Raw genomic sequence first — 23,620 nt, forward strand, 5'->3', positions numbered from 1 at the left:
ATCAAGGTGTTTAATCCAAGTTCACTTTGTATAATGAGCAGATTTAATTTAGGCCTTTATTCACGTATAAACACTTACCAAACACACATATGTAGAGCACAACAAATATGATAAACCCAAGCTCAAACAAGTTGCTTGAGGCTCGAGAACCAATGAGTTTTGGATTGACATTTCTCACATTATCACAGTTTATTCGCTATAGTTTAGAAAATGGTAATAAAATATGACTCAGAATCAGTTGATATTTGACTGGTTTTGTCCATCCTTCTGTTAGACTGTCTCACAGATGAATTATGTTGAATATCTGTCAGCTGTTAAATTTAACTACACAATTAGATAATACCAGTTTAGCTCAACCAGTTACCAAGCAATGCTTCATTGTGTTCAGTCTGTGTGTGAAAAGAGCATTAGCAATTAAAGAAAAAACACTTCAGCAAAACATGGTCAGCTCAAAGTGTCTGAATCATTTTTGGTCCCAAATTTGTATAAATGTCACTGGTAGTCTCTGTATGAAGACTTTTTGGGTATAATATGTCACAGTTTACTTTATTTTGCTCTCCTCACTTACATAAGTGAACTATAGTGTCCTGATCACACTAGTGAAAAACTATATCTGGTGTCTGAATAATTTTTGGTTTGACTGTATATATATATATAATAGTGTCGTCATATACATGTCCATTATTAACACAGGGATTGGACAACTGCCCGGAACACATTAGCAAACACATGTAAGTGGACTGGCAACCCCACACCACTGCAGTAAAGCGCTCAGAAACACCCCTAGACACTGTCTTGATCCGCACTGGCAAACACTCAGATCGCCCTCGCACCAGTGTCGCACCACTCACACTTTCTTCAGAACATGTAAAACTCCATCAAATCACATGATACTTTCCCTTCACAGGTGCTAGTCATGTGTGCTCTTTAACCACGTGTTCATCTGAGGTTGTGGCATTCTCAAGGCTATCTTAAACACACACATACACACACACTCTTCAAGTGTGCGCTGTATGACACGTTAACACACGTCCGATGAGAGAATGCGTCCTGACATGCGTTTGCTCTCTGACTATCAGAACCGAGAGCAGAGACAGATGTGACCATAGCCGGGTTTCCATTACAGATTTGCGCAAAACTTTTGCGCTATTTTCTAAAGACCGATAAAAAAAACGATTGCAAAATGACGGCGTTTCCATTAACCGATGTTATGCCACCAAACTTTTTTTTTTTTTTTCTCACGATAATCATTACAAACATCATGGCAGTAGGTTCACGTATATCTCAGTCACTGCACTATCCGTTATTATATATATATATATACAGTATATACAGACCCTTTCCAAAAAATTTGAATATCATGGTAAAGTTTATTTATTTCCATAATTCCATTCAAAACGTTAAACTTCCATAGATTATAGATTCAGGGCCCACAACTTAAACGATTTCAAGTATTTAGTTGTTTATTTGTACATAATTTGGGCTTCCAGCTCATAAACCCCCCGAAAACAGGATTTAAAAAAAATTGAATATTACATGAAATCACACAGTAATTACACAGTGATACCATGGTCATTGAACCAGGTTTGGGTTATTTTGGCAGTGTGGGCAGGTGCAAATCCTGCTGGAAAATGAAGGAAGCATCTCCATAAAGCTTGTCTGCTGAAGGAAGCATGAAGTGCTCTGGAAATGTCCTGGTAGACGGCTGCGTTGACTCTGGATTTAATAAAGCACAGTGGACCAAAGTCCTCTTTTCTGATGAGAGCAAATTTTGCATCTGATTTGGAAACCAAGGTCCCAGAGTCTGGAGGAAGAATGGAGAGGCACACAATCCAAGATGCTTGAAGTCCAGTGTGAAGTTTCCACAGTCTGTGTTGGTCATCGGCTGGTGTTGGTCCACTGTGCTGTCCACTCAACGCAGCCGTCTACCAGGACATGTTCAGAGCACTTCATGCTTCCTTCAGCAGACAAGCTTTATGGAGATGCTGACTTCATTTTCCAGCAGGATTTGCACCTGCCCACACTGCCAAAATAACCCAAACCTGGTTCAATGACCATGGTATCACTGTGTAATTACTGTGTGATTTCATGTAATATTCTAATGTTTTGAAATCCTGTTTTCGTGGGTTTTATGAGCTGGAAGCCCAAATTATGTACAAATAAACACCTAAATACTTGAAATCGTTTAAGTTGTGGGCCCTGAATCTATAATCTATGGAAGTTTAACATTTTGAATGGAATTATGGAAATAAATCAACTTTTCCATGATATTTAAATTTTTTGGAAAGGGTCTGTATATCCATTATATCCATTATTTTTAACAGAAGGATTCGTAGGCGTGTTATTCAAGCATTAATGACAAGAAAGCTTCTTAAACTTGTGAGAAGCTCATATGAGGAGTTCCTGGGTGTTTCTCCCTCATTTCTGCTTCAAGATCTTGATAAATTGTGGCATTTCTTTGTCGGTTTGTCGTTCAAACACACCGCGTCATCTTTAAAAATGAAGTCAGGTGACTGTAAATGCCCAAAAACCACTGTTTCCATTGCAATTTTGCGAAATATTCCTTTTTCGAATTGCCTGAAAAAGCACCTCATATGGGAGTTTTTGCGAAATTAACACGTTTCCATTGGCCGTATTTTCAATTCGCAATTTCAATTTGCGCCCATTTGAACGCGGCTAATGAGTGTTTCTAAATTGCTTGATTGTTTATATTGTCGCAAAATATTTAAATAATTTTAACCCCTCGTCTCTAAGTTAGATATATAAGAATATCCAACGTTATTTGCACACAGCATTCTCACGTAAAGGGATAAATACTCAGCAAATCTCACCCGCTTGATTGCTTGATCGTCGCAAAATCTAATCTGCTAAGTGTGACTATAAGGCATGAAGATATTAAGTCATTTGCGTCAGGTCAGTCCTTTCAATATAAAAGTCTTCTCTACTGACTCACTCATAAAGACACTTTTTGCCTTTTACATTATGAAATAATGAAACTTCTGTTGCTGTTCACGGTCAGGGTGGGACTATTTTTTCCAGCGGAAGGAAGGCTTTTAGTGATTTTACTTCATGAAAGTTGCATTGACACATATTTTTTGGCTTTAATATTTGTATTGTGTGGTAACCGTTTTATAAAAGCAATAAGGTACTCGAGGCTAGAGCTGTATCCTGATAACAACGCCCTTCAGCCGTGACTATGTGTAGTGATACACAGAACCGTTGGGTGAAGCGGTCATAGCCGTGTTTCATCGTGAATAAAACACAGAATCAAGGACTGGAACTAACCGTTTTATAAGATATTCTAAACATTAACATCATGTGAAGCTGCTTTGAAACTTACCGGTATGTATATTGTGAAAAGCATTATACACTTGCATTTGATCTCAGTGTCACGATACACACACAGACGTCGTGTGTGCACAGGTATATCAGCGCTGACTCACGCTGCACTACTTCAGCCGTCATTCCAGCTGCAATTCATTACCCTTTCAAAATTGAGCATAATCACTATAGTTTCAACCAAAAAAAAGCTATAGTTAGTGGTGTTTGCTAACGCTATTACAGTATTATGCTTGACTCACTCCGTTTGTGCTCTGAACATGAATGAATCTCCAAGGGGCCGGTTTCACAAAGCTATTTTAGACCGGTCTATAGTGTTAGACAAGTCTAACATGTGCTCATTAGACTAGGCTAATGCAAGTTAGACTGTTTCACAAAAATAAAGACTGACTTAAAAACATTAGACCCCTGACCCCCAGGCTAACTCAGGTCTAAGACTCTGTTACCTTGGCAACCAGCAGTAACAATCAGTTACATTACAAACAGCCAAAAGAAAAGGGAAAATGGCTCATAATTTAAACATTTTTTCTTGTTACTACATTCTCCGCTAAATTCCCCAAGTAAAATGTCCTTGTACCTGTTATACTCCTTCAACAAACACATATTTTCCACTGGGGTAAACTGCACTGAGCGGTTGAATGCGCTTACTCGATCCGCCATGTTTTTTGTTTTGAAAAGTGTCTTATTTTACCCAGAATGCATTGCAGTGTAGTCCTACTTTTAAGATAGTCAGAGTCTTCAGTGCTTTGTGGAACGGTCTGATTTAGATGTCTGTCTGAAGTCTGACTATCTACTATATCTAAGCCATAGTCAAAGTCTATCTTTGTGAAACCGGCCCCAAATCTTTTTCTGTTACTTTTTTGAGTAAATTGACAAAACTTTTTTTTTTCTTTTGTGGAACTCAAGACATACAGTACCAGTCAAAAGTTTGGAAACACTACTATTTTTAATGCTTTTGAAAGAAGTCTCTTATGCTCATCAAGCCTGCAGTTAAAAAAAAAAAAACAGTAATATTATGAAATATTATTACAATTTAAAATAATGGTTCTCTTTTTAATATACTTTAAAATGTAATTTATTTTTGTGATGCAAAGCTGAATTTTCATCAGCAAGTACTCCAGTCTTTGGTGTCTTATGATCCTTCAGAAATCATTCTAATATGCTGATTTATGATCAATGTTGGAAACAGTTGTGCTGCTTAATATTTTTTTATAACCTGAGATACTTTTTTCAGGATTATTTGATGAATAAAAAGTTAAAAAGAACTGTATTTATTTAGAATAGAAATCTTTTGTAACAATATACACTACCGTTCAAAAGTTTGGGAACAATAACTATTTTTTTTTAAAGAAATTAGTACTTTAATTCAACAAGGATGCGTTAAATTGATAAAAGGTGATGGAAACGATTTATATTGTTAGAAATGTTTTTATTTTGAATAAATGCTGTTTTTTTGAATAAATGCTGTTTTTATGAATAAATGCTGTTTTTATGAATAAATGCTGTTAACGTTTTACTCATCAATGAATCCTGAAAAAAGTATTCCAAAAAAATATATTAAACAGCACAACTGTTTCCATCATTGATAATAACTGAGTATCAAATCATCATATTAGAATGATTTCTGAAGGATCATAAGACACCAAAGACTGGAGTACTTGCTGATGAAAATTCAGCATTGCATCACAAAAATAAATTACATTTTAAAGTATATTAAAAAAGAGAACCATTATTTTAAATTGTAATAATATTTCATAATATTACTGTGGGTTTTTTTTGTTTTTTTTTTTACTGCAGGCTTGATGAGCATAAGAGACTTCTTGCAAAAGCATTAAAAATAGTAGTTTCCAAACTTTTGACTGGTACTGTATTTCGGTCTCTTTTATATTAGTGTTTACTAATATGTACTTGCATCGGAAAATGTGTCCGACTTTATATCAAGTGTCTTTAACTGCTATGCAATAACATTTAATCGAATCATTTAATACAATGCACTTATTGTGTACATGCATGTTTTTACATTGTACTTGCGTTTAAAATACAGTCATGTAATTTCTAATCAATTTCTGTCTATAATTACAATGTTGACCTTCCCTTACACCTCAACCCAACCTTAAACCTACTCACACCTCCAAACCTGTCCTAACTCTACCCGTATCCACCTCAAGAGCAGCACAAGTGGCACAACATCAACACAATACGTACTTTCAATTTTGGTCAATTTTTGGTCACGCTTTATATTAGGTGTCTTTAATTACTATGTGCTGTGATTGTGTTGATGTTGTATTGTATGTGTAAAAGTTAGTACATAGTGGTTAAAGAAACTTAATGTAAAGTGGGGCTGAAACATTCTTTATTTTGTGTTCTGCAAAAGAAAAGAAAACGATCATGCCGGTCTGGAACAGCATCGTGGCGAGTAATTGATGACAGGAACTTCTGTAATCTCATTTAGCCATTTTGTTTTTTTCTGTGTGTTCAAGTTCAAGCACAGTGTCTGTAAGAGATGTGTCATGTTGTTCACTCGTTCTCTCTCTGACCCTGGCATGACCTGTGTGGCGTGAGCTGTGTGTGTGTGTGGCTATCGTTCATATGGCTGAGGTTTAACACACACACACACTCTCACAGCCACAGGAATGATGAGTTAGCATATCTGTGTGTGTGTGTGTACGTGTGTGTGTGTGTGTGTCTGTGTGTGTCTCTGTGTGTGCGTGCGTGTGTGTGTGTGTATGTCTGGGAAGAGGGTATCTGATGAATGAGTGTATGTGGGACGGGGCAGATTCCCAGAACCCTTTGAACCTCGTATCACAGGAAGCAGAGTGTGATAACATGCCAGTGGCCTGTGTGAGAAAGTCAAGCCTCAAAAGTGCAGCTCACACACTTCCGTTCAGCTCTCTTCCTCACACACTTCCGTTCAGCTCTCTTCCTCACACACTTCCGTTCGGCCCTCGTCCTCACACACTCGTCTTCACACACTTCCGTTCAGCTCTCGTCCTCACACACTTCCGTTCAGCTCTCTTCCTCACACACTTCTGTTTAGCTCTCGTCCTCACACACTTCCGTTCGGCCCTTGTCCTCACACACTTCCGTTCAGCTCTCTTCCTCACACACTTCCGTTCAGCTCTCTTCCTCACACACTTCCGTTCAGCTCTCTTCCTCACACACTCGTCTTCACACACTTCTGTTCAGCTCTCTTCCTCACACACTTCCGTTCGGTCCTCGTCCTCACACACTTCCGTTCGGCCCTCGTCCTCACACACTTCTGTTCAGCCCTCGTCCTCACACACTTCCGTTCAGCCCTCGTCCTCACACACTTCCGTTCAGCTCTCGTTCTCACACACTTCTGTTCAGCTCTCGTCCTCACACACTTCTGTTCAGCCCTCGTCCTCACACACTTCCGTTCAGCTCTCGTTCTCACACACTTCCTTTCGGCTCTCGTCCTCACACACTTCCGTTCGGCTCTCGTCCTCACACACTTCCGTTCGGCCCTCGTCCTCACACACTTCCGTCCGGCTCTCGTCCGTCCGGCTCTCGTCCTCACACACTTCTGTCTAGCCCTCGTCTTCACACACTTCCGTTCAGCTCTCGTCCTCACACACTTCCGTTCAGCTCTCTTCCTCACACACTTCTGTTTAGCTCTCGTCCTCACACACTTCCGTTCAGCTCTCTTCCTCACACACTTCCGTTCAGCTCTCTTCCTCACACACTTCCGTTCAGCTCTCTTCCTCACACACTCGTCTTCACACACTTCTGTTCAGCTCTCTTCCTCACACACTTCCGTTCGGCCCTCGTCCTCACACACTTCCGTTCGGCCCTCGTCCTCACACACTTCCGTTCAGCTCTCGTTCTCACACACTTCCTTTCGGCTCTCGTCCTCACACACTTCCTTTCGGCTCTCGTCCTCACACACTTCCTTTCGGCTCTCGTCCTCACACACTTCCGTTCGGCTCTCGTCTTCACACACTTCCGTTCAGCTCTCGTTCTCACACACTTCCTTTCGGCTCTCGTCCTCACACACTTCCGTTCGGCTCTCGTCCTCACACACTTCCGTTCGGCCCTCGTCCTCACACACTTCCGTCCGGCTCTCGTCCGTCCGGCTCTCGTCCTCACACACTTCTGTCTAGCCCTCGTCCACACACACTTCCGTTCAGCTCTCGTCCTCACAAACTTCCGTTCAGCTCTCGTCCACACACACTTCTGTTCAGCTCTCGTCCACACACACTTCTGTTCAGCTCTCGTCCTCACACACTTCTGTCTAGCCCTCGTCCACACACACTTCCGTTCAGCTCTCGTCCTCACACACTTCCGTTCAGCTCTCGTCCACACACACTTCCGTTCAGCTCTCGTCCAAACACACTTCTGTTCAGCTCTCGTCCTCACACACTTCTGTTCAGCTCTCGTCCTCACACACTTCCGTTCAGCTCTTGTCCACACACACTTCCGTTCAGCTCTCGTCCAAACACACTTCTGTTCAGCTCTCGTCCTCACAAACTTCCGTTCAGCTCTCGTCCTCACACACTTCTGTCTAGCCCTCGTCCTCTCAAACTTCCGTTCAGCTCTTGTCCACACACACTTCCGTTCAGCTCTCGTCCAAACACACTTCTGTTCAGCTCTCGTCCTCACAAACTTCCGTTCAGCTCTCGTCCTCACACACTTCTGTCTAGCCCTCGTCCTCACAAACTTCCGTTCAGCTCTTGTCCACACACACTTCCGTTCAGCTCTCGTCCAAACACACTTCTGTTCAGCTCTCGTCCACACACACTTCTGTTCAGCTCTCGTCCTCACAAACTTCCGTTCAGCTCTCGTCCTCACACACTTCTGTCTAGCCCTCGTCCTCACAAACTTCCGTTCAGCTCTTGTCCACACACACTTCCGTTCAGCTCTCGTCCAAACACACTTCTGTTCAGCTCTCGTCCACACACACTTCTGTCTAGCCCTCGTCCTCACAAACTTCCGTTCAGCTCTTGTCCACACACACTTCCGTTCAGCTCTCGTCCAAACACACTTCTGTTCAGCTCTCGTCCACACAAACTTCCGTTCAGCCCTCGTCCTCACAAACTTCCGTTCAGCTCTCGTCCTCACACACTTCCGTTCACGCCCTCGTCCTCACACACTTCTGTTCAGCTCTCGTCCTCACACACTTCTGTTCAGCTCTCGTCCACACACACTTCTGTTCAGCTCTCGTCCACACACACTTCCGTTCAGCCCTCGTCCTCACACACTTCCGTTCAGCTCTCGTCCACACACACTTCTGTTCAGCTCTCGTCCACACACACTTCTGTTCAGCTCTCGTCCACACACACTTCTGTTCAGCTCTCGTCCTCACAAACTTCCGTTCAGCTCTCGTCCACACACACTTCTGTTCAGCTCTCGTCCACACACACTTCTGTTCAGCTCTCGTCCACACACACTTCTGTTCAGCTCTCGTCCACACACACTTCTGTCTAGCCCTCGTCCTCACAAACTTCCGTTCAGCTCTCGTCCATACACACTTCGGTTCAGCTCTCGTCCACACACACTTCTGTTCAGCTCTCGTCCTCACACACTTCTGTCTAGCCCTCGTCTTCACACACTTTCTGTTCAGCTCTCGTCCTCACACACTTCTGTTCAGCTCTCGTCCTCACACACTTCTGTTCAGCTCTCGTCCACACACACTTCTGTTCAGCTCTCGTCCACACACACTTCTGTTCAGCTCTCGTCCTCACACACTTCTGTCTAGCCCTCGTCCTCACACACTTCTGTCTAGCCCTCGTCCAAACACACTTCTGTTCAGCTCTCGTCCTCACACACTTCTGTTCAGCTCTCGTCCTCACACACTTCTGTTCAGCTCTCGTCCTCACACACTTCTGTCTAGCCCTCGTCCTCACAAACTTCCGTTCAGCTCTCGTCCACACACACTTTCTGTTCAGCTCTCGTCCTCACACACTTTCTGTTCAGCTCTCGTCCTCACACACTTCTGTTCAGCTCTCGTCCTCACACACTTCTGTTCAGCTCTCGTCCTCACACACTTCCGTTCAGCCCTCGTCCTCACACACTCGTCCTCACACTTCTGTTCAGCCCTCGTCCTCACACACTTCTGTCTAGCCCTCGTCCTCACAAACTTCCGTTCAGCTCTCGTCCACACACACTTCTGTTCAGCTCTCGTCCTCACACACTTCTGTCTAGCCCTCGTCCTCACACACTTTCTGTTCAGCTCTCGTCCTCACACACTTCTGTTCAGCTCTCGTCCTCACACACTTCTGTTCAGCTCTCGTCCTCACACACTTCCGTTCAGCCCTCGTCCTCACACACTTCTGTTCAGCCCTCGTCCTCACACACTCGTCCTCACACTTCTGTTCAGCCCTCGTCCTCACACACTTCTGTTCAGCTCTCGTCCTCACACACTTCCGTTCAGCCCTCGTCCTCACACACTTCTGTTCAGCCCTCGTCCTCACACACTCGTCTTCACACTTCTGTTCAGCCCTCGTCCTCACACACTTCTGTCTAGCCCTCATCCTCACACACTTCTGTTCAGCTCTCATCCTCACACATTTCTGTTCAGCTCTCATCCTCACACACTTCTGTTCAGCTCTCGTCCTCACACACTTCTGTTCAGCTCTCGTCCTCACACACTTCTGTTCAGCTCTCGTCCTCACACACTTCCGTTCAGCCCTCGTCCTCACACACTTCCGTTCACGCCCTCGTCCTCACACACTTCCGTTCAGCTCTCGTCCTCACACACTTCTGTTCAGCTCTCGTCCAAACACACTTCTGTTCAGCTCTCGTCCACACAAACTTCCGTTCAGCCCTCGTCCTCACACACTTCCGTTCACGCCCTTGTCCTCACACACTTCTGTTCAGCTCTCGTCCTCACACACTTCTGTTCAGCTCTCGTCCTCACACACTTCCGTTCAGCCCTCGTCCTCACACACTTCCGTTCACGCCCTCGTCCACACACACTTCTGTTCAGCTCTCGTCCTCACACACTTCTGTTCAGCTCTCGTCCTCACACACTTCTGTTCAGCTCTCGTCCTCACACACTTCCGTTCAGCCCTCGTCCTCACACACTTCCGTTCACGCCCTCGTCCTCACACACTCGTCCTCACACTTCTGTTCAGTCCTCGTCCTCACACACTTGTACAATGTGTCAGTAAAAAGTGACCGTATTAAAAAAAATAATAATAATAATTAAAGGTGAAGCGCATCCAAGCTGATCCTTTCATGGGATATCTGATGTTCTCCTACTGTACATAATAAATAATGTCCTAAATGGGATAGTTCCCCAAAAATGAAAATTCTGTCATCATTTATTCATCCTCATGTTGTTCCAAAACCATAAGACTTCGGTTAATCTTTCAAACACAAATGAGATATTTGTAATGAAACCTGGGATATTTCTGTCCCTCCATTTAAAGTCCAAGTAACCAAAGCCTAGGAGATCCAAAAAAAGGTCATAAAGGTCAACATATGAGCCACATATGAGTTTTAAAGAGATTTGATAACTTTTCAGTTATGAAACAGATTTAATTTATTATAGTAGAATATTAGAACTATTTCTGAAGGATCATGTGACACTGAAGTAATGATGCTTACAAAAAAAAAGTTTTGCATAACAGGAATAAATTAAATTTTTAAAAGAACGGTTTTCTATTTTAAATTGTAATAATATTTAACCAGATTGCTGTTTTCTTTACTGTACCCTACCAGTCAAAAGTTTAGGATTTTTAAAGATGTCTCTTCTGCTCACCAAGGCTGCATTTATTTGATTAAAAATACAAACAAAACCGTAATATTGTTAAATATTATGACAATTTAAAATAACTGTTTTCTATTTTAATATATTTTAAAATGTAATTTATTCATGTGATCAAAGCTGTATTTTCAGCATCATTACTCCAGTCTTCAGTGTCACATGATCCTTCAGAAATCATTATAATATGATGATTTGATGCTCAAGAAACATGCATTATTATTATCAATGTTGAAAACAGTTGTGTACAATTGTTTTTTTAGGATTCTTTGATGAATAGAAAGTTCAAAAGAACTGCATTTATTTTAAATAGAATCTTTTTTAACCTCATTAATGTCTTTACTGTAACTTTTGATCAATTTAATTCATCCTTGATGAATAAAAGTATTGATTTATTTTATTTATTTCCCCCCAAAAAATTAAATAAAAATCCTTACTGATCCGAAACTTTTGAACGTTAGTGTTTAATGTGACAAAAGCTTTCTATTTCAGATAAATGCTGTTCTTTTTACAATATTACTGTTTTTTTTTGTTTGTTTGTTTGTTTTTTATCAAATAAATGCAGCCTTTTTTTTTTTATATATGTAGTTTAAACAGATAAGTAGCATATCTGTCGCCAGTATTTTCTTGCCTGATCCAAATCCGACCTGACATCATTATTGTAAGCTTGCCTTAGTGACTCACTGATTCACTAATATGATTTTCTATTTAATTTTCATCAAATTATCCACGCTGCAGCTTTTAGTGTGAGCAACTACAACAACAACAACAGCAATAGAAAAACCTGTCTTTTCTCTTTCAGATGTAGTATCTGTAACAGTTAAACACAGTAGTTTGCTTTCATATTTCCGTTTCCTGTGCTCAAAAAGACTTCAGGACTTGCAGCTTTTCTCTCCCACAAGCTGCTTTGTGTGTCTGTAGTTTGCTGAAGGATTTGTGAAGGACGTGTTGGCATGCTCAGCTCTTGGCACGGGAGAGTTGGGGATTGTATTGAACTGTGTTTGAAAGCAGCAGTCACTGTGTCAGAACCACAAAAACACCAAAGCAGAAAGGAAATAAAAGCTCAAACACTGCTTTTACAAACCCAATATCTGCCTCATAAAGAGTCACAGGACCGCTGCCAGAACAATATATCTCTCTTTCTTACCTTCTGTTTATATCCTCGGCAAACGAGTGAAAAAAAAAACACAAAAAAAAAACACAAAAGACTTCCACTGAAGAATTTGAAGGTGCATAGCAACGACTGAGCAAACACCCTAGCAACCACACTGCCGCATAGCAACACCCTAGCAACCACCCACAACACACATCAGGGCAGCAAATTTTGCACAGGCCAACAATGCTCACATTTTCTTCAGAGAATATAAAATTCTAGTTGTTACAATCCTTTGTTACATCGATAGAAAAGTTGTCAAGAGAATAAAGAAGAAATAAGAAATAAAGAATAGTAAAAAAAAAAAAAAAAAGATTGGGTCACACTTTAGATTAGGGTCCATTTCTCACTATTAACTATGACTTTTGCCTCAGAGTAAATTCCCAGTTACTGCTTATTAATAGTTAGTGAGGTAGTTGTTAAGTTTGGGTATTGGGTGGATTAAGGGATGTAGAATATGGTCATGCAGAATAAAGGCATTAAAATGTGTTTTAATAAACAGCCAATATCCTAGTGATATGTACGCTAATAAGCAACTAGTTAATAGTGAGAATTGGACCCTAAACTAAAGTGTTACCAGAGATTATACTACAGGGCTATTGAATGCTTGAATCTGATTGGTTAACGAACGGCTAAAGTAGTTCCAGGCAGGTCTTGACTGCATTATAGTTTCATATCACTACGCCAAATGGCTTTTCAAATTATTAAATGGAAAGCATTATTATTTTCTAATAATTCAACATCAATTATCCTTACTTATGAACGTTTTTATCTTTCTTTAGAGTAACATGCATGGATGAATGATTCCCAGTAAGGCCAGAACTTTTATTAAGAAGGTTCATGGTTCATTTTCATTTCACGTCGACTTGATAAACGTCAAAATGAAGATCTGCTCTTAATAAATAAGTTGTTGTTGCAAGCAAAACTCTTCCTCACATCCATCGTTCAATAGTCAGGTTAAAGACATCGTATATCCACCACATCCACATTCCCCGCTGTCATCGTGAGCCTCACATGTGCACAGCTGGAAGACAGAGAGAAGGGAAGAGCGTCTGTAATTTAGCCTCTCACACACACACACACACACACACACCAGCCCTCTGGGCCAGAACTGCACTTCTGTAGGTTTAAAGTGCTCTGGCTTGTCGTCATTAGCGGATCTCTTTAATCTGACGCTTGGAAAACTTCTTAAAGCAGAACACTACAAATAGAAATTCCACATGAATAGCCGGCTAGTGCTAACAAAACATGGGATGCAGTTTAAAAGAGGCCCTCTCTCTTTTCTCTTTTCTCTTTTCTATTGCCTTTACCCGAGGGAAACATACTTGCCTTATCGTTCGAGGTGGACCACCCAAGAAAAAATGACTCAGGTCTCACTTTGAGTGCGAGTGAGCATCTATGCAGGTCCGTACGTGTGTGAACGGCGTATTAGCTTGTGTGTATGTGTGTGTGTGTTTTGGTAATCTATGGGGATAAACAGCTGTTGAAGAAAACCAAGACAAGAAAGTGAGAGAATAAAGGCCAGTGCCATGCCTGTCTCTCGCCCCCGGGAAATCAAATGTTCCACGTTTGCCGGTTGTTTAGATTGATCCCGCTCTGGCCGGCTGATAAAGAGCGTATCGCTCTGGCCATCTGGACCCCGTTTGGAGAGATTCACCATAGAAAATCACACGTTCACGCAGAGAGGAACAACAGCTGTGAGGCTGCGATGCTTCCCTCGGCCCCTTTGGAAGGTTTCGATGGGAAAACACAAGGTGTATCCCAGATCAAGTGCGGATCGGAAGTCCTGGAGACTTAAGGCTAGTTCACACCAAGGACGATAACGACAAAGATGTGGTTCTAGTAATCGTTCTCCATGTTAAAGAATAGCAGAGTTCACATCACAACTGTAAAGATATGAGGAACCATATCGTTGGGATCCCTTTCAGAACGATTTTCGACGAGCTGTCGAACGATTAAAACACTGACAGCCAATCAGAATCCACTCTAATTTAAAACGTGCTTAGTGTGGACGCATAGTTATCGTTCTTTGTGTTAACGGGTCTTTAGAGCCCTATTTTAAGGATCGTAGTCTAAAGCGCATGGCTCAAGTGCTGTTATGACTTGTCTGAATCCACTTTTGCTAGTTTAACGACGGGAAAAATGGTCGGTGCTCCCGGTGCATGGTCTAAAAGGGTCGTCCCTATTCTCTTAATGAGTAATGGGTGTGTTTTGGGTGTAACGTGCAATAAACCAATCAGAGTCTCATCTCCCATTCCCTTTAAAAGCCAGTTGCGCTCGTCCATGGCGGATTCGCTGTTTACATGGAGGAATTTGCAAGCGGAAAAACTGAACACTTCTCTAGTGAGGAAACGGACACGCCTATAGGCTCACATTACTAACGCACTTTTTAAATAAAATAAAAAATACTCCGCCATTGACTTTAGACCAAGTTTCAGTGGGTCAATGGCATATTTCATTTGCCTCAAAATAGCAACGCGCCAACCAGGGTTTGAAACTAACATCCACCAACACGACAAATGCGGGTAAAAATCAACTGTGTCGGGTAACGATTGTCGTGTTACTTGTTATGTTTATTCACTTTTGCTGGGGAAGTTCGTGTAAGTCAAATCTGCGCAGATTCTGCGCAAATACTCGTGAGTCCTCATGATATATTAAATACAGCGTATTGCGCAGAATCTGCTCATATCTGGTTTACTTGTACACACACGTCACTACGCAACAAATAACGGCTCGCTTGTTCATTTGCATTGAAGCAATAGTTAAGATTACAAAGCATTTGGTGAACAGAAAAGACATTGTTATTTTCCAACATGCTACATTTTTTTGGTGTTCTTTGTACTGTATTGATGCGTCCTCCTAAAACACACACACACACACACACACACACATAAATATATATGTATATATACAGTACAGGTCAAAAGTTTGGAAACATTACGTTTTTTTATATTTTTGAAAGAAGTCTCTAATGCTTATCAAGGCTGCGTTTATTTGATCAAAATACAGGAAAAAAAAACAGTAATATTGTGAAATATTATTACAACTTAAAATAATAGTTTTCTATTTGAATATACTTTAAAAAATAATTTATTCCTGTGATGCAAAGCTGAATTTTCAGCATCATTACTCCAGTCTTCAGTGTCACATGTGACATCCAGTCTATCACATGATCCTTTAGAAATCATTTCTAATATTCTGATTCATTATGAGTGTTGGAAACAGTTTTGCTGCCTAATATATTTGATGAATAAAAGGTTAAAAAGAACTGCATTTATTCAAAATAAAAAAAATATTTTCTAATAATATAAATCTTCTTTACTATCACTTTTTATCAATTTAACACATCCTTGCTAAATAAAAGTATTGATTTATTTCAAAAAAAGAAAGAAAAAAAATTTACTGACCAGTAGTGTATATTGCTGTTACAAAAGATTTCTATTTTTTAAAAATGTGCTTTTTTTTTTCTTTTTTTTTTTACTTTTTATTCATCAAAGTATCCTAAAAAAGTATGAAAAAATATTAAGCAGCAGAACTGTTTCCAACTTTGATAATGAATCATCATATTAGAATGATTTCTAAAGGATCATGTGATAGACTGGAGTAATGATCCTGAAAATTCAGCTTTGCATCACAGAAATAAATGATCATTTAAAGTATAATAAATTGAAAATCAATTATTTTAAATTGTAATAATATATCACAATATAAAAAAAAAAAAGAATTCTGTATTTTTGATCAAATAAATGCAGGCTTGATGAGCAGAAGAAACTTCTTTCAAAAACATTAAAATAGTAATGTTTCCAAACTTTTGACCTGTACTGTATATATATATATATATATATATATATATATATTAATACAAATATATAACATTTATATATATAAGGTGTGACGTAGCCGGTAACTTAAGAATTTAGTAGCCAAATTGGCCGGTGAGTGAAAAAGTTCATTTCAAACCCTGGCGCCAACACAAATGCATTTCGTATTTAAACAATGTGGCGCAGGACATGAAAATGAAAACTGCGTCGGGCTGAAACTAGCAAAACACACTTGCGTCGCGCCGGGCGTATGTTACGGCCTTTAGGGTTGGTGGTGAAGTGGCCCATTGAGTGCCGTGAGATCAAATGAAACGGAGCCCTGTAGAGCATCGGGCCACAAACCCACTTTAAGAGCTTGTATTTACTGGCCTCCCTCACCTCCATGCTCAGCTTGACCTCTATCCCGTCTGGACGGACCCAGTGAGCTCTTCAGGAGAACATCGGGACAAAGGGATCGCCCACAATGGCTCATTCAGGCTGTTTATTAATGAGAGCCACAGATGACAGGATCCTTTTATGACAAAGACAGAGATATTTTCGGCCCCTCACCCCACCCCGGCGTTTGGTAAATCTGCTAGGAACCACATGAAAGACTCGGCTCGTAACTGTCAGCACTCTTCCAGGAAACATCACCACACAAAGCCTGTAGCAGTTCTGGGGTCTGCTGGTGTTTGGGTTACTGGCTGGTTGTGTTTCATTAGATGTGGAAGGTCATGACTTACTCGTCCTTTACACAAGCTTCCTAAATTTTTCCTTTGGCCTGTCCAGGGTCCAGAATTATGTTATGGCAAAATGTTCCAGGATATTTCTCCATATAGTGACTTCAATGGGGTCCAACGGGTTGAAGGTCCAAATGTGAGTTTCAGTGCAGCTTCAAAGTCTCGACACGATCCAGCCGAGGAATAAGAGTCTTATCTAGACAAACCAGCGGACATTTCATAAAATAAAATAAACATTTATATACTTTTTAACCACAAATGCTCGTCTTGCACGTCCACGCCTTCACGCATTACGTAATCACGTTAGAAAGGTCATGCGAAAAACTTCATCTCGTTTTCTCTTCCAACTTCAAAATCATCCAACATCGTTGTTTTACCTTTTATTTTATTTAAATTTTTTTGTAAACGGCTTTATTCTTTGCACGTTGGCTTTGTAAACACTGGGTCGGTTCTTCCGCCTATGTCACGCTTGACCTTTCAACGTGATTACGTAATGTGTGGCGCATCACAGCTAGTGCAAGACCACCATTAGTGGTTAAAAAGTATATAAATGTTTATTTTTGTTATAAAATGTCCGCTGGTTTGTCTAGATAAGACTCTTATTCCTCGGCTGGGATCGTGTCGAGACTTTGAAGCTGCACTGAAACTCACATTTGGACCTTCAACCTGTTGGACCCCATTGAAGTCACTATATGGAGAAAAATCCTGGAATGTTTTCCTCAAAAAACCCTAATTTCTTTATTGACTGAAGAAAGAAAGACATGAACATCTTGGATGTCGTGGGGGAGAGTAAATTATCAGGACATTTTAATTCTGAAGTGAACTACTCCTTTAAGTGTGATGGAGAGTTTTTTGTCCACTGGAAAGGTTTTTGAAAAACATAGTGTTTCAATGTTTTGTTGGTTGAATGATCGACACAGAGGCACACAGCTGTTGTTTCTCTTTGATTACATCAGCACAGGCTGAAGGTTTCTTCTCTCTTACAGTGGGATTTAAACACTGTATTATGTTGCAATTCCTTAAAAAAAGCTACTCACTTTTTTTTTTTTTTTTTGCTTGGCATAGCATTCATTTTTGACCCTGGGTCGATTAGCAGTCAATCGGTCAATTTATATTGCATTACAAAAAGTGAGGCCTTGTGCTTCTAGAACTTCTGCAACAATTTTCCATCCTGCCTTTTCCAATTAAAGGTGCCCTAGAATTTGAAATAGAATTTATCTTGGCATAGTTAAATAACAAGAGTTCATGACATACAGTCTCAAACACCATTGTTTTCTCCTTCTTATTTAAATCTCGTTTTTGAAAAACACCCCTGAAAAATAGGCGAATCTCCACATAACACCGACTGTGACGCAACAGTCGGGTCATTAATATGTACGCCTCCAAAAATTTGCATATGCCAGCCCATGTTCAAGGCCAGGCGGAACTGCGCAGCCGAATCATCGTCCGAATCATTTGTCTTCGAGAGAGACATCATGGCTTGCAAACGAGCGAAGCATGGCAGTTGCTCAGTGTTTGGATGTACAAATGAACACAAAGGTATTTTTTTTTAGTTCCTTCATCCGAGCCTCTGAAGAACCAGTGGGTTATGTGGATGTCTGATGTGTAATTGTTCAAGTTCAGACAGATAATCTTTCTCTCAAAGTCGTTCAATACTGTGTATGCATCAGTAAATCAAGCCAGTGACTAAACGATCACCTTCACGTCGTTTCTCTTAGTAGGATGAAAATAATCGTACTTAAACTGTGATTAATATACAGATGGCGATCCAAGAACAATCCCTTTCCAGTCGCCCAAGCTGTCAATCACACAGCGCGAGTTTATCTGGACGCTTGCCAAACCTCGTTCTGAAATCAATGACGCTGTTACGCTGCACAATGAAGCTCTTACTGTACGTACATCATGTTTGCATTGGTGAAATCATTAGTGAGAGTGCAGAAACTGCGTTGCAGTGATAAGATCTTCATTCACGTGATCAACAGGCTTACACTGATGTCTCACAGCAGCCAATCACAGCAGTGGGCGTTTACACTGAAGTCTCACAGCAGCCAATCACAGCAGTGGGCGTTTACACTGAAGTCTCACACAGACACGCCCCTTCAAACAGAGTGTTCAAATCAGAGGCTAAAATCAGGCTAGGAAAAATGCCTTTTATTTCTAAATTATAACAAATTTTTATCTAAAAAACATACTAACATTATAAGGGCACCCCAGGAAACATTCTAAAATAATAAAATAATCTATGCAAGGGCACCTTTAATCAAGCTGTTTTTGCTTCTGTCCCTTTAAGACCTCCGGCTAATTTCCATGTATTGTCCTTCATCAGGTCAGGTTTCAGGATGCTAAATAGGTGTTTCTATGCAAATGTGGGTGTTCATGGGCCCTATCTTGCACCCAGCGCAATTGACTTTGTACACGACGCATGTATCGTTCCTATCTTGCACCCGCGCACAGCGGACTTTTCCCTCCACAGACGCACGTCGGTAAATTAGGGAATGAACTTGCGCTCCCGGGGGGCGGTTCAGCGCAAAGAGGAGGCGTGTTCCGGCTCAAATGTTTCCTGGTGCTATTTTGCAGTTTCAGAAAACAAATCCGCCACAGACCAGGAAAAACCTAGTCTAAAGTCAGTGGCGCGTTATTCATATGCTATTTTAAGGGTGCATGCTTGGCCATAATCAATCACTTTTTTGCAAACCACACATAATTACAAGGAAAAATATTAACACACGAGGGAAATCATTGTGGTGTCCATGAAGATGTGAAAAAATAGGCATAAATCTAGCTTACACATTTACCCTGACGAGAACGTTGGTCTCCTCGGCTGTGAACCGCTCCTGGTGTGCGTCTGGCAAATCCGCCGTTATAATAGCAACCTGCCATGGAACAAGCACACCTGCTCTTAAAGGGAATGTGAGATGACGCTCTGATTGGTTTATTTCACGTTACGCCCAAACCACACCTATGAATAATGAAGCTACTTCAGTCCAAACCATTTTAGATTTGCGTCGGGCGCAAGAGTCATTTATCCCGCCGAGATCCGCCCACAAAGTTACTTGCGTTTCGCGTTTGATACTTGCGTTTCAGATCGTTAAAATAGAGCCCATTATGTTAATAATGAGCTGTGAGCAAGCTGTTTGTGTAGCTTAGTACTGAAATGTCTGACGTTTATAGAATGTAGTATGAAAATAATGTTTCCATGTCACCAGGATTGTGCTCTTTAAGGATGAGCAACAGCTTTCGTCCAATCAGACTTTCGCAATTTCTTAAGTGGATTTAGCCGACCTCTGAGGCAAACTACTGCTTTGCTATAGCGTCCTGCTCGTTTTCCTCATTTCCATGGTGGATAATCGTAACTGAGGTGTACAGATGTACTAGAAACATCTGGTTTTAAAGTTTCCACTGTGATTGCAGAATACTGTCCTGCTTGGCCCTTCAGAAGAATGAATGACAGACTTGGTTTTAAATGGTTTTTAAAATTAAACGATGGCTGTCGGCTGATCAAACTGTTTATGATGCATTTGATAGCCTTCGTTATGGATCTGATCGATGCTCGGTAGGGGTGTAACAATATATCGTGTTAACAATATATTAAGTTTTCAGAGTTTTAGTGTCAGTACTACATTAAACTACTATATATAATGTTGAATATAATGTATAATAATGCAATATTTGTGGGTCCTGATAATTCCAAATGTTACCAGTAAAAAGTGTCCTGCATTATTTTAAATATATCTAGTCAGTGAAAGAGTGCAAGAATATTCATCTACAATAATTCAGTGTTTTCATCTTCAGAATCATGAATATGTTTATTCTGGTGTCTCTATTGTCCTGTGCTTTGGCTTTCCAGCACCAAGTCCAAGCCAATTCATTTACACACACAATGTATCACCAAATTTAGCATTTTAATCAACAGAACACATTTTGTTAGCCTTTTACCAAAGAGTATCGCAATAATATGGTTCAGTATCGTGATATGTATCGAATCGTGACATGAGGGAATCCTTACACCCCAAATCCTCGGCTTTATTGACAGTGATGCTTCTTTCCTTTACTCTGAACTCTACTTTATCTAACTCCTGATTCTCCATTTCCCCACTCAGGTTCTTCAGGATCGTGTGGAGACTCTCCAGAAACAGCTGCACGCCGTTGAGAAGAAGCTGATGAGCCGAGAGCTGGAATACCAGGAGCAGGTAAAGTTACCCGGACCCCCAAAGTGTGTTCGACGGCCCCTGAAGGGCCAGGAAAAAGCCACGTCTCCTCACAGAGTCACTGATATGCACATTTTACACATTCCCTGAGATCCGGCTTCAAGAGCCAGAGCCCTGGGCCAGGAATGCTGTCCTCGTTTCAGAGGGATTTCTCAATAATAACAGGCCACTTTGACCTTGAGTTAGGGAAAAGACAGAGAGAGAGAGAGAGATAATTATCTGATTATTAGCTCCAGGAGGGTCTCTGAACCTGGTGTGTGTGTGTGTAAAAACGCCCTTCTGTCCTGAAAACCTCTGGTGACCTTCACTGGGCTCCTCAGACAGTTGTTGGGATGAGCCGTGGGCTGAAGTGTGTGTTAAACTACTGAGGAACAGCTGCACTGAGTTGGCATCGGATTCTGTGGAAAAGCCCCAAAGATGCCTTTTGTCCAATAGATTAGTGGGCAGATTGTGTCGTGACAAACATATCGGCAGACGCCTCACAGTTAGGGACACGGCTTGCTGTTTGTCGAAGATATCTGGGATGTTAAGAAAGTAAACAGGCATGAACGTCAAATTTAAGTTGCAAAATAGTTCAGCATTTAAAATGCATCTCCACAACTTGTACAAACAAAAGCAATGTCTTTCAAAGCATATTAACGTTTCTCCACTGCTTTATAGCTTTAATATTATAGCCTAATGATCATATCTCAATAGATATAGTAGTCAAGTCCCACTTACATTATGTCCCACGGGAATCATGATGTTAATGTTTATAATATCTTAATTAGTGCTGGGCAATATATATATATATATATATATATGTGTATGTACTGTGTATAATTATTCTGTATATATAAATACACACACATGTAAATATTTAAGAAATATTTGCATGTATATATATTTATATATCATTTATATTATATATAAATATAAATATTTTATATATAATTAACACATTTTTCTTAAATATATACATGCATGTGTGTGTGTGTGTATACAAAATATTTATACACAGTACACACACATATATTACGTAAACACAAACTTTTATTGTTGATTCTATTAATCATTGCCCAGCACTAATTATGATATATTCATGCCTTATGATCGCATTTAGCAGATTAGAGTGATATTAAGTTCACCCTATTAAAAATTTATACTAAAATGTATTTGAAATACATTTATTTCATGTTAAGTATACCACAACTACATGTACATATTTATGTACTTAATATAAATACCCTGTGATTGCACTTTTGGTTTACTAAACTGATATACTTAAAGTCTGCTAAATTGGAAGAACTAATTTTGTTTTTAATGCACTTTAGTTATCCAGAAATAGTGCGTTAATTCAAATAAAGATACACTTGTATATTTGCTTGTGCTAAAGTGGAACTATTGCGAGTGTACTTTAGATACATTTTAAATATCTTGCATTTAATGACTGATATTATACAGAGATCATACTATCCTTACTAATAGTGATATTAAAACACATTTTAGGCTTAATATTATTAAATGTGCATTGTGCAATAAAGAAGAACTCCAAATAAAGTGTAATTCTCAAGCGATATGTCAGTAAATACTGTATATTAATGGATTTGTAGTATACTTAGTATGAAATAAATGTATTTTAAATACATTTTGGTATAGGTTTGTTTCACTAGGGCAAGCAATCAAGCAGTTGAGATATGCTATATAATATATATCACACTACGTGAGTATATACTGTATGAATGTGAGTATAAAGTTGTCTATACTTATATCCAAGATTGCATAAAGAACAGAAATAGCATTTGCGAGCCATTTTACTTCAGTATCATCAATCATCACTTAATTAGTCACTTAACTTCTTGACTGTTTCTAAAATTAAATTAATTAAGGTAATCGGTGTCCTCAAATGTAACGAGTTAGCTTAACTTATAGGATTTGACTTTGTGTGTGATATTGTGAGCTAGCAAACGCTTTAAAATTTAATTTTAAGTTTGTAATTTCACTGTTTTTCAGCTATATAAAGTATTTGAATGCAGTGTAAAGTTTAGTTGTGCATTAAGAAATATCCTAGTTTTTGTGGACTCGATTAAAATAAGTTCAGAGTACTCTATAAAACTATTGTTTTTTATAAACTTAATTGAATTGAGGTAATCGGTGTCCTCAAATGAAATGAGTTAGCTTAACTTGTTGGGTTGTACAGTTTTTTTTAGGGATGTCCCGATCCGATCCACGGCATCGGTATCGTGCCGATACTGGCCCAAAATGCTAGATCGGATATCGGAGGGGAGAAAAAAAATGATCCGATACCTATGATCCGATACCCATTAGGGGTGGAACGGTACGTATTCGTACTGAACGTACATTCGGTGCATGGATTTACACAGAGAATACACGGTATAAAAATAAATAAATCTCGCGTGCACATTAATTAATGTAATACGGAACTAACGTTAGTTAGATACGCGCATATGCGGGTTCTTTAGGGACACCTAATCTGTAGCCCCGCCTTAGCTCTGAACGCGCGTCTATATCGCTTCAAACGCTCACTTTATCATTATACGCGCGCGGCGCGTCCTATTCGCTTTGGACGCGCGAATGGATTCAAACTGTTCAAGCATCGAACTAGACGCGATAGACGCAAATTTGCCGCTCTATTCGCGTTTGGCGTGAACGCA

At 40.2% G+C, this 23,620-nt stretch overlaps 1 protein-coding gene across 4 annotated transcripts in view; it reads left to right on the forward strand.

Annotated features, from left to right (window-relative positions):
* The window catches only part of cep112 (centrosomal protein 112), a gene marked incomplete at its 3' end in the record, with an annotated part of 206,419 nt that overhangs the window by 164,972 nt on the left and 17,827 nt on the right, over positions 1-23,620 (forward strand). For all 4 annotated transcript variants that reach the window (XM_084416954.1, XM_084416955.1, XM_084416957.1 and 1 more), the window contains exon 24: positions 20,859-20,948. In XM_084416954.1, the coding sequence (XP_084273080.1) occupies positions 20,859-20,948 (90 nt within the window). The remainder of the gene's footprint in view (positions 1-20,858; positions 20,949-23,620) is intronic.

The sequence above is a fragment of the Rutilus rutilus genome (assembly GCF_951802725.1).
Source record: "Rutilus rutilus genome assembly, chromosome: 1".
Taxonomy (NCBI): domain Eukaryota; kingdom Metazoa; phylum Chordata; class Actinopteri; order Cypriniformes; family Leuciscidae; genus Rutilus; species Rutilus rutilus.